We start from the raw sequence: 12,090 nt of genomic DNA on the forward strand, positions 1-12,090 counted from the left end.
TGGATTCAAGCTCTGTGCACATCTTTGACATTCTGTTGATTACCACAGAAAATAATTTTCATTTGTTTGTTTGTTTACACTAATGCACAGAATTTTCTACAATGCTGCTATTAACAGTTTGTACAAAATTAGCTATTTGACCTCTAAAGTATAAATACAACTTTTATCTATGGGCATTCAGATTAATTTAAATTAAAAATTACATGTTTGAATAACCTTATCTAGTCAAATTATATATTTTTAATTGAATGAAAGCAGTTTTAAGATTTGACCAGTTGAAACACTTTTTTTCGGTGACATAACAAAACATTTATACCATGTAGTCTCACTTATGGATATTGGGATGCACTGATATTACAATTCTTGCTGGTACCGACACTAATTCTGTTATAGCCGATAACCGATAATGGCCCATATTAAAATTCTATGGATTTTTTGCCTAAATAAACTAAAATTAGCCTTTTTATGTGCAATTGAATTTAGGGATCACAGCATTGCAATGTACAGTACAGTGTGAAAAATGTATATTAATTTTGAGAATTTCTGTTACATTTAACAGTGTATTAAATTACTATTATTTTTTCAAAATTAAGTGAGTGTTAGATGATTCCAAAGGTGATCTAAATGTAAAAATAAAAACGACTATGCACAATTAAATATCCAAAATACGGATCGATTAAAACATCTCTAATATTAATAATTGTGCCATGCTCTGTCCCAACAAATTGAAATTATTGTTTGTGGTAATTGTTAGCATGTAACATACTGTCAATAGTGTGTAACCTATATTAAACCTTGAACATTCCTTTTAGCATATAGCTTATCTCTAATTACTGTTTATTATGCTTGCAGCAATCATTTTATCATATGCACATAATGGAAACTCGTGTCTTGTAGGAACAGTGAAAGAAGAGGTTGGGTTCAGTAAGTCTCAGTTTTGTCACCTTTTGTTAGGTGTGAAGCTGTGCTTCTGTTGCCAGATTGAATTAAGGGTGAGAAACTGCACTAGTGGAGTCGTTTCGTTTGTTACTGAGACTTCTTAGGTTTGGTGAATGATTATTTGCCTTCTTTTCTGGTGTATAATTAATCGTTTAGGAAGTCATTTAAAGTCACAATGAAATCAAAATTGACAGTTATTCTTTATGGAATTTTGTAGTATTTATTTTAAATGATTTACCCATGCACACAATTTTTTTAAATTTACATGCCCTCGTAATCTTTAATCAGAATAACCACTCTTGCAGCGACATCTCTTCTCTGATGACGTGTTTACTGGCTCGAGGGCGGGACAACCTGTCACTCACATGAGATCCACCAATAGCAAACCACAACCATCCAATCTATTCCCCATGAACAAAATAAAGTCCTGCCCAACTTTTGTTCTTGTTCAAGAAGCCGTTTCACTCGGATATACAATAGGGAAGAAAAGACAACCGCAATTTCCGTTTCATGACAACTTTAAAGGGGTCCTTAATTATGATTTCACAAAGTTCAATGCAAAGGGAGATATTTCATTTTACAGAAATCACTTTTTAAGGACTACAACAAACGGCTGGTAGGGACTACAACAAGATTCTTCCCAAGTTTGTGACATCACAAACCCTAAAATTTACATAAACCCTGCCCCTGGGAACATGCAACAAATGGGTGAGGCCATTTTGGGCTGCTTTAGAGAAGAGGAAGAGTTGTTGTCGCTGTTTTTTACAACCCAGAAGAAGTTTGTCTTAAGAATGCCGAACTTAGAGAGGTAAAAATTTATTTTTAACACTGTTCCTGAACATTATAACCACAACGTTTGTCTGTGCGCTGCACATTTTACGGAGAACAGCTTCCAGAAGAGAGTACAATGCAGGCTATACTCACAAAAGCTTCTCCTGTAAAACGTAGCCATTCCCATTTTGTCTGGACAATCTGTTGTTTATGGAACACAACTTGTAAGTATGTCTTATTATTTGTAGTTGTGTTTTCTATTAACAGTTCCAATTATAAGCTTTATGTAGGCTAGTTGCTATAGCTAGATGTAAACGAAGGGCCGAGCTTTGCCTCCGCTCGCCTGATAACTAACATTACAGTATTGATGTGTTTACTTTAGCTTTTGTAAGCTCTTGCTATTGTAAGACTGTTCACCGCCCCTTAGGAAAATTATTCATGATTTTGTGATTGATTACTGTTTCTGTTACTATAGTTCTTCTGACAAATATGATTCAATGGTGGATAACATCGTATATATAAGAAAAAAAAAAGAAAAAAACATACCACCCTGAAACGTCCTGTGAAATCCGTGCTTGCAAAGTCCGTGCTTGAAATCCGCTCTGCATGATCGTTAGCATTGTCAGGGTCTGAATCGGGCTCGAAATGGTTTGAAATTGACGACATTGTTAAAATTGACATCTGAGGAGAGCTCGCGGTTATATAGGGGCGCCACATTTCGCGAACTCACGCTAAGCGATGCCAACTGGGCCAGCTAACCAATCACAGCACATTTTATATTTCGGAAGGAGGGGCTTCATCGAAAACGACTCTGTCAACCAGACTGGGGAGAGAGGAGCTGTAATAATGTAAAATATGTGAAAAATAATGAATTTTTTTAACAATCAAGCATGAAAACATATTCTAGTACACCCCAAAAACAAAACCAAGACTTCGTAAAGGGCATAATAGGACCCCTTTAAGGCCTGAAGTGTACAGCTTTCCTTTTCTTTATATGATGGAATATTGTACATACATATCAAGCAATAAATGACAGAAATAGGTTTTTTAATTCAATATATATTAAAAAATATCATAGTGCCAAATATAATGAAGACACATACATTTTGATTTTAACAGAAGGATCACTACATATCTGTGATCTCTATATAAAGGGCAGGATGATATTGTTTATGTCATAACATTCAATTTCCAGCAGAGGACAGACTAGAGAGGCTTTTCTTATATGTGTTTTCATTTTAAATCATAATGGACATAGAGCTACATAAACACTCAGCACTCTGAAATGGTTAATATTCATGGAGATGGGGACCACAAACCAGAAAGAGAAGACAGTTGCTGTAGCCATTACAAACTCACTCATAGAGAATGAATCTATTGTTATAGGTTCAGATCACATTTGTGGTGTTCTTGAATAGTAAATGGTGCTGCACTCAGAGGAGAGACAGCGATGAGTAGGTAATTGTTCAGCATTATTCAAATGGTGACTGTTTTTGTAATCGCACCAGCATTTTGACAGCCTAAGTGATGTCTAAGCAAAATGTTGTACTATTTAAACAACCCACAGTACTTTCTCTACATCTCCATCCTTTTAACTTCTTATCACATGCTGTGCAACTGGAAAATTGGATCACATGATGCTTAGCAGCTTCCATGCTGGTTCCTCTCTAGAGGTTGAGTAAGCTTTGCAGTTTATTGTTCTCTGGCCAGAGGCGTTGCACAGAGACTCTAAGCGTTCCCTTCCTTCATTCACTGCTGGTGTAATAGAGCACAACAGTATGGAGTCTGAATAAGTAAAAATCACAGTTTCTTTTTTACCTTGAGCTCAGAGGTTGTTAACCAATAATAGATGCTTCTAGAAGCCACAAGTCAATGTGATTTTCAACATCTTTTTAAATATTATCTATAATTACCAAATTTCCTTTGATGAACTACACTACCCATTGTCCTGGAGAGAGAATCAGAGAATTTGCTGGTAATTGTGGGAAAAACTTTGTGTGTGTGTGTAATATACTTTATTCTCTTAATTGATCATGATGACTCAATCAGTAATCAGTGGCTGTCAGTCAATATCAGTTATCAATAGTTTTACATTAGAGATGCACAATATATCGGTTATCGGCAGGGTTATTATTAACTAAAGCTAAAACAATAAAAACAACTTTTGTTACTCCAAATAAAATAAACTTAAAATAACATAAAATATTAAAAAAACTTCAGCTAGCAACATTTCTAGGTAAAACTGAAAGTAATAAAAACTATATAGTAGATAAAAAAGAAGACAAAAACACAACAAAATTATACCTTAACTTCTAAATCTAAAAATAAAACTAATTGAAAATATTAATAAAAACTCTAATAGTATCTCAATTATGCTACTGATAACACAAACACTGCTTATCGGCCAATATTAGTTGTTTAATTTGTTGTAATTGGCCGAATTCTTTACTATTTTTACATCTGGTTAGTCTTTAATTATACTGATCATTTATTAACACTGCATCTGTAGAATATAATTTATATCTCATGTTCAATATTTATTTTTCACATTTCAAATTAATGTGTTTTAAAGCATAGAATTGAAATCTGAGGATTTAATTTTATTACTTTTATTAATATTTTTTTATCAATATTTGATTGATAATATTTATTATTGTCACACTCTCACACCACATGGACTCTTGTTTTCAATCAGTACGTTCTTCCTTAGTTAGTTTGTTGTCATGGACACTCATAAGTTTCAGCTGTGCACCTATCAATTATCTCGTTATCCTCTCTCTATTTAAGCTCAGTTCTGTTTGTGTGTCTTTGTCTTGTCTCGTCTTTTCGTAGTTGTGTTTGGACGTACCTTGTTGGCTTTACCTGTTGGAATTAAAGCCTGTTACCTTCTATCATCTTCGTGCTGTGCGTGTTTGGTCTTTCCCACACAACCCGTGACAATTATTAAATTTTTTACACTAAAGGTGTAAATTATTTTTTTTATTTTTCTCAAAATATTTATTTTTCTTAATGTACATTATATACAGAAGCGTATTGCATTCACTTGAAGAAATAAATCTACTCTGTTTTTCTGAATTAATTATCTCAGAATTACGAGATAATTTTTCATGGAAAAAAGTTTTTCCTCTGTTTTTCTGAATTAACGAGTTAATTATCTCAGAATTACAAGATAATTTTTCATGGAAATTTTTTTGCTCTGTTTTTCTGAATTAATGACTTGATTATCTCAAAAACTCAGAAATTCAGAAAAACAGAGCAAAAACTTTTTTCCATGAAAAATTATCTCGTAATTCTGAGGTAATTAACTCGTTAATTCAGAAAAACAGAGCAAAAAAAAATTTCCATGAAAAATTATCTTGTAATTCTGAGATAATTAACTCGTTAATTCGGAAAAACAGAGCAAAAAAAATTTCCATGAAAAATGATCTTGTAATTCTGAGATAATTAACTCGTTAATTCAGAAAAACAGAGCAAAAACTTTTTTCCAATGAAAAATGATCTCGTAACTCTGAGATAATTAACTCGTTAATTCAGAAAAACAGAGCAAAAACTTTTTTTCCATGAAAAATTATCTCGTAATTCTGAGATAATTAACGAATTAATTCAGAAAAAGAGTAGATTTTTTTCTTCAAGTGAATGCAATACGCTTCCGTATATAATGTTGTGATGCCTAAATTTACTTGTAGCATACTGTACAATTAAAGATTAAAAATTTTAGATTTTCATTTTTTATTTATTTTATGTTGGTTTATCAACCAAAACGTCAAAATAATTATTGAAATTGAAATATTATTGCATACCTATCTTTTATAGTACTGTGATTTGGATTAAATCATGGCATACAACTCTTTATTGAGGATTTGTTTGAAATACTTACGGTATATCGGCAAAATGAAAGAGACTTGCGTTACCAAGGCCGGTGAACAGGTGTATGGTCATTGGTCACTGCTGCACTCTTTTGTTACTTCTTTGCCACATATAAAGGAGATCATCTACTACTGACCAGTAACCTGATCCCCTAGGTTTTGGCTGTCAACTCTTCTTATACTGGCATTTCACTAATGGCCAAACTCAGAGACAGCGGGTGTGCAATTTCTATCAGCAGGCGTTAATCAACCATTAATTAACCATTTCTTCCAGTCTGTGTGCAGTTCACCCCTCTTATTTGTACAGGGGGTTTCTCCATGGCAATTGCTTCATCTTTGCGCTCCTTCTCCACCGCCCTCTTTCTCCACTCCCCTCTCTCTCTCTCTCACTCTCTCTCTCTCCCTCCCTCTCGATGTTTGGCTGCTAGGGAAGAGCGAGAGTCTCCATCAGCACCATTCACTCTGTGAGAGGAGCACCAGTGAATCAGTATACCCAACTGTGTTGGTCAGGGAGAAGTGGGCAGCTGGGTCAGAAGAACCAGCCCACGGATCTCTCTACCCACTTCAATAAAAGCTCCAGTGGTTTCTCCTCCCCCGTCTCCCTCACAGTGACCTGTGGCGCGTGTAGGAACTGGCACCAACCAAAACACCCAAGCCGCTCAAGTGCTGTTTTGGACTGAGTTGTTTGAGTGCGTGTTGACTATCAAGAACAAGAGGGCACCAGGTATTAGAGCGGCTTGCTTCTCATGGACTCTTCTGTAGTTCTCTCAGTGCTCTCTCAATGTTGGATTAAATGAAAGGATCTTTTGTACAAGATGAGCGAAGACGCCAAGGAAAAAGGGACCGGCAAGCAAGCGCTACGCAAGAAGAAGAGCAAAAAGGTAACAAGAAAACTGCTTTAACAGCTAGTTCTTTTTTCAGGAAAATGCTCAAGGCTTGTTTAAATCCTCCTGTGTTAATGGTGGTTGTTGGCGTTTGAAAGCATTATGCTGAGGTCTGGAGGAAGCTTCTCTTTTGTTCTAGAGCGACTGAAGGGGTGTGTTCAGTGTGGCATGGTTTTGTTTTGAAGGTGTTTGACAGTGCACTTTTAGGGGGAAACCAACCTAGACGCTGACTCTGAAACAGGTTCTTCTCTTTGTTTGAAGTTTTCCACAGGTGTTAGTTTTGATTATTGGAAAAATATGAATAAAATGTCTTGCATATTTCAGATCAGATTATCTATATGTGACACTTAATATTTTTTTTACACTGTAAAAAAGTGAAACCTTTGTAATCGTTGATCGGCCATTTTTTTTTGTCATTATGTTGATTTTGTCATATTTTTGGTTTTATTATTTTAGATAAAACATTTTACAAAACAGTGTACATATTTAAAATCTATTTGCATTTGTACATTTTTCAATGGCTTTACTTTTATAACGACTAAGATATGAAGACTGTATATTTGATGCACGTTTCAATTCAATCCTGTTTCTTTGTATACATACTCTGGACAGATGTTTTCTATGTCTGTCTCGCTCTCTCTTGTTCTCTTTCTTTCCCTCCACCCACTCCGTCTATTCTGTGCACGAGCAGTATAATCTACTTAATTGCAGCCATTCAGATGCATTGGCAGAAGCTGTATATCTGAGTCAGCGCTGGGTGGTACTAGCTACGGGTCAGCTCTTTTGGCTTTACTAATGTTTGCTTCAAATGATTCTGAGAATTTGAGGAATTCCCTCTCATTCTGTGTAACAGGTGCAATTGTTTTATGTTGTGAAAGGCAGCGTTTAATAAATTCAAAGATAGTCACCGTTCTAATCAGAAATGAAATATGTGCGCGTGCGTTTGCCAAACGCTCAGACGGCTCCGTCTCTCTCTGTCCCAACCTGTTGCTATGCACACTGGGAATGTGTAGCAGCAACAAGGGAAAATGAGAGAAATTATGAAACCTATTGTGTATTTATTTTTTTATCTGAACATGTTTATTAGAGTTTTATACCATAATGCTTGTTGGTAGTGGGCAATATGAGTAAAAACGTTTAGAAATTTTGGTAACGCTATTCTAACATGTGTCGTTATATAGTAATAACAGTAAATCATGCATAAGTAGCAACTAAACCAAACCCTAACCCTATAGTAAGTACACTGTTAATTAATATTACAAAATAATTATTAGTGTAATTACACTGTAACAATACTACACTACAAATCAACTAATCTCCCTTTTACAATGAGTTCTTTCTCAGTTTGACTTATTTGGGACCCTTCCTGCTGTGTATTTCCATATTACTCCACGTTTTCTTAAACCTTATATGTAAGTTAACTTCTATAATGCAACCAAACCTGGCCATTGAAAGCTGCATATGTATATACAGTATATACACTATAAACTACATTAAAAACAATATAGCAAAAGTCTTCATTTTCTCGCCCTCATGTCATTTCAATTTTTTTGTGTATACAAAATAAAAGTCAACAGGGTCCATTTTTTTTTTAAAACTCCTTTGACTTTCATTGTATGAGAGTGGCATTAAATATTCCATTTTAATGTTCCCTGAAACTTGGGACTTCACCAAAATTATAACATAATATTTTTAATCAGCCTAGTCGATGTGGTTACCTAGAACCCTCAGCAAGAGCATATGGGGGTTGAATGGGCCCTTTAAAGGATTAATTGGTGTTCATGGCGACACAGAGGACATGAACCTTTGCAGGGGTTTGTCTTTGTGCGCTGGTTTGTATTGTTAGAGCTCAATAGAGCAGGAAATCAGACTGCGTGCAGGTTTGCCATAGCTCATTTTCTGGTTAGACCCGTCCCTGTCAATGACTATTATTCTTTACCACTGATTTGGAGAAACAAAAGATGGAAAAACAGTTAGAGACATTTTGTCATGACAAATACCTAGATAGAAAACAAATAAAGCAGCGTTGAATGGATATTTTTCTGGGTAATGAGTTGAACCTAATCAGGAGAAAATAAAAACATCTGATATTGTTGGCAACTTTAATTCATCGATGGCTGTTTGACAATGTAAATGTATTGGATATAGACTGATCAAAGCATGGTTGTGTGGACAAACTGTCCTAAAGATCAAATTTAATGTGCAATGTGAACAAAGCCTCTTTCACTATCTTTCTCTGGCTATCAGTAACTGTAATTCAAATGTAGCAATATAATTTTAATTTCAGACAGTCAACATGGCTGGCTGGTCGCCCCTCCCCTCATGTTAGTGGAGAGAAAATGGCCGTGCGGTACTGATCCAGATCATAATCAGAGGAACAGAGAAAGCCGGAGACAGGCTAAAAGAGTACTAGATGAGTTGCTAGCGCAGGCTTATCCACAAGAGATGCTTTCTTTGGTGGCTGTCGGATTGAGACTTTCAACACAAAGCTATTAACACATGTCATTTCCCTTTCACTGCTCCCAAGTCAAGGAGACCCCGACAGTAAACCATGGGGGGAGTTTTTGGGTCAGTGCCTGTGAATAAGCATGCGTCTTAGAGAGAGAGAGAGAGAGAGAGAGAGAGAGAGCTGTCTGGGCACTAGGGAACCTGAAACATTGTCAGGTGTGTGTAATGGGTGTCGCCATGGCAACCGAAGGCCTACTGAGGAACGGAGGAAGCTGCCGTTTAGATGACTGAGCCGGGAATTCCTGCTGATAGCACAAGGAACGTCTGTTTTTTAGGCTATATTTAGCATTTCCAAGGCAAATGTTTGTAGCAGCATCACTGCTGTTGCTTTGTTGTATTTATTGTCTAAACCACCCCTTTCAATCCAATCAAAATTTATTTCGGAATGAGCTCAATTGGCACAGTGGCTCAGTGGGTAGCACTGTTGCTTCACAGCAAGAAGGTCCCTGGTTCGAGTCCTGGCTGGAGTCCTTTCTGGGTGCTCCGGTTCCCCCACAATAAAAAAAAACACATGCAGTATAGGTAAATTGGAAAACGCTAAATTGTCCGTAGATGTGAATGCCTGTGTGTGTGTGAGTCAACAGCCATATAATGGGGAGTGTTGGGCAAAGACCTGGCAACCTAGCCCGAAAAAATCATTGCCAAGAAAATTCATGGTCAGTTTCTCGCTTATAGCAAGAGACGGTTATAGAATTACCAAGAGCCGGATATGACTGAAATGGTTAAGAGAGAGAGAGAGACAAAAATAGCTAGTGTTTCATACAAACAGTGTCTCAAACTAAGTTTACAAGAGACTCGACTCACAATTGATTTCAGAGATTAGCATTAGCATGTTGCAATACTCACAATACTCTAATAAGCATAAAAATACAAATCAGATAAATGTTTTAAAAAAGTACATTTTGAATTATATTTTGAAATATTTTGCTATTAAAATAATGAATATAATATATTTGAATATTATATTAATAGTTTATTTTCAATCCACTTTTTTTTTTTTTGCTTCATTCATCATCTTGGATTTGTTTTATTGAGTTCATTGCAATGTATTAGGGGATTGCCTTCTCTGCGAAGGATATGCTATACTACCTTAGAATTAGGCCAACAGAAGGAGTCATAGATGGTAGCATATTAGCCTCTGCATTAGAAGTGTGCTATTGATGCGTTAATATCCCACCCTCTTAGGGAGCTCTCTAGGTCTTGGAACAGAGCCAATATGTCTTTTTTTGGTGCCTGCATTTTTTGTTGACTATAGCCCTCTGTGGTGGAACATGCTTCCACTTCGCATAATTTGCTGAGATCATCACAACTTTCAAAATATGGCTGAAGGCACTTCTTCCTCAAGCACTTAACCAATGCATAACCATGAATCTAGTTTTCTTTCTTTCCTCTTCTATTCTGCAGTTTGATTTCTGCTCTGGCTGTGTAGTATTCGTATCGATTGTTCTGTCTGTCCATAAGGCATATCAACTTTTTCAAAACTTTTAAAAACAGCTTTTTCAAGCCAAGATTCAAATACATTTGTTTCTTGAAAGAACATTCCTTTTAATTATGTTTTCTTCAAATTACAATTCTGCATCCTGTTTGCAACTCAATTCAAATTCAGAAATTGTAAAGGCATTCTCCAATTCAATTCTGAATGAGGCACAACCCTTCAATGGTGCATGCAACATTCTGTGAAATGCCACTGGAATATGATAAGTCCTTGACCTCAACTCATGTTACGCGTTCACAGTTATGGCAGCAAAGTGCAAATCAACACTCTCCTCCAGAACAGCAGAACAAGCTGACAGAGGGGCTCATTCAGGATTTGAACCCAGGACCTCTCACACTCAGTCAACCAGAATCATACCTTTACCTAGACCAATGAGCCAACAGTACCTTATTTGATCAAAAATACAGTAAAACAGCTAAATTGTTCCTGTGATGGCAAATCAGATTTTTTTGCAGCTATTACGCCAGTCTTCAGTAGCCATGTTTCCATCCACTTGTCAATCGAATTATCTTAAGTTCGGTAAAAAAAACCCTCATGCGAATAAAGCTGCAAAGTGTGTTTCCATCAAACAGCTTTAAAGCGGATAAAAACCTGTGCGTAATGACGTCACATGCTGTTTTGCGATCAAATTGGTATATCGAATTGATTTGAGAGATGTTAAGGTGTTTCCATTCATTTTCTCACCGAATTGCACAACATTCAAGCTATTCAATATTCAATATTTTCAAGTTTTACTAGGCAAAATGGATCGCACCATAATAACGTTTCCATCCGCGTTTATCGCATAAGCCGTATATCGATCAAGATAAAATCCGATGAGACCGATCGTATTTCATTTGAGTCGATATTCATGAAATTCAATCGAATTTTACTGTTTCCATAAGGCATTTTTCATTCGATATCACTTAATGCGGATAAAAACGTGTGGATGGAAACATAGCTTGTGTCACATGACCCTTCAGAAATCATTCTAATATGCTGATTTGATTCCATAGAGGAATCAAACAGAAGAGGTTCTTCAATGTCAGTGTCACATTGATTTGATACACTGTTTTCAACATGCTGTTTCTAACTAAAGCCTGGGTCACTGTTTTGAAATAAGATTGTCATTGCTGTGAAATGATCTTTATGCCAAGAATGTGCTATAAGGCTACTGTAAACAAGACTGAGAAGAAACCCTTGCTGATAGAAGCTGGGGTTAAATGACTCATACTTCCTGTGAACCTCAGCATGACCCCATGCAAGGTTGACATTTACAGTGTAGTTGAAAGCTAATCTGGATATGCCACTCTAATTGGAGAACCATTCAGGAAGTGAGCCTTGGCAAGTCCCAGCCGACGATGTGGAAAGTACAGGAAGTGCTGGGCTTCCATAGATGCCATGCCACACATACTGTACAGTCAAAGAGTCTCACAACCCAAATTTGGTTGGAACAACAGGATTAATCAATAGTAACATATCGTAACCTATTTTCTTATTGAGCAATCTTAAGTGCATACTTAATAAAATTCAAGCTTGAGACATGATGGCAAATGCAGCTTTATCCCAGCAGTCTAAGGAAAATTAGACTCTATCTTTATGTTGTCGAATTGTACTCTGGAGCATCTCTTGCTTTTTACAGAGGATG

General features: G+C 36.2%; 1 protein-coding gene across 2 annotated transcripts in view; it reads left to right on the forward strand.

Moving 5' to 3' along the window:
* Positions 1-12,090, forward strand: part of ank3b (ankyrin 3b) — a 187,860-nt gene that overhangs the window by 31,100 nt on the left and 144,670 nt on the right. The window contains exon 1 of one of the 2 annotated variants that reach the window (XM_056245883.1): positions 6,018-6,457. The exons of the other annotated variant lie outside the window; for it this stretch is intronic. Coding sequence (XP_056101858.1) covers positions 6,392-6,457 — 66 coding nt within the window. The 5' untranslated portion in view covers positions 6,018-6,391. Of the gene's footprint in view, positions 1-6,017; positions 6,458-12,090 lie in introns of those variants that run through there. 2 annotated transcript variants of the gene reach the window in all.

The sequence above is a fragment of the Rhinichthys klamathensis genome, unplaced genomic scaffold, assembly GCF_029890125.1.
Source record: "Rhinichthys klamathensis goyatoka isolate OS25496 unplaced genomic scaffold, OSU_Roscu_1.1 h1tg000035l_1, whole genome shotgun sequence".
Classification (NCBI taxonomy): Eukaryota; Metazoa; Chordata; class Actinopteri; order Cypriniformes; family Leuciscidae; genus Rhinichthys; species Rhinichthys klamathensis.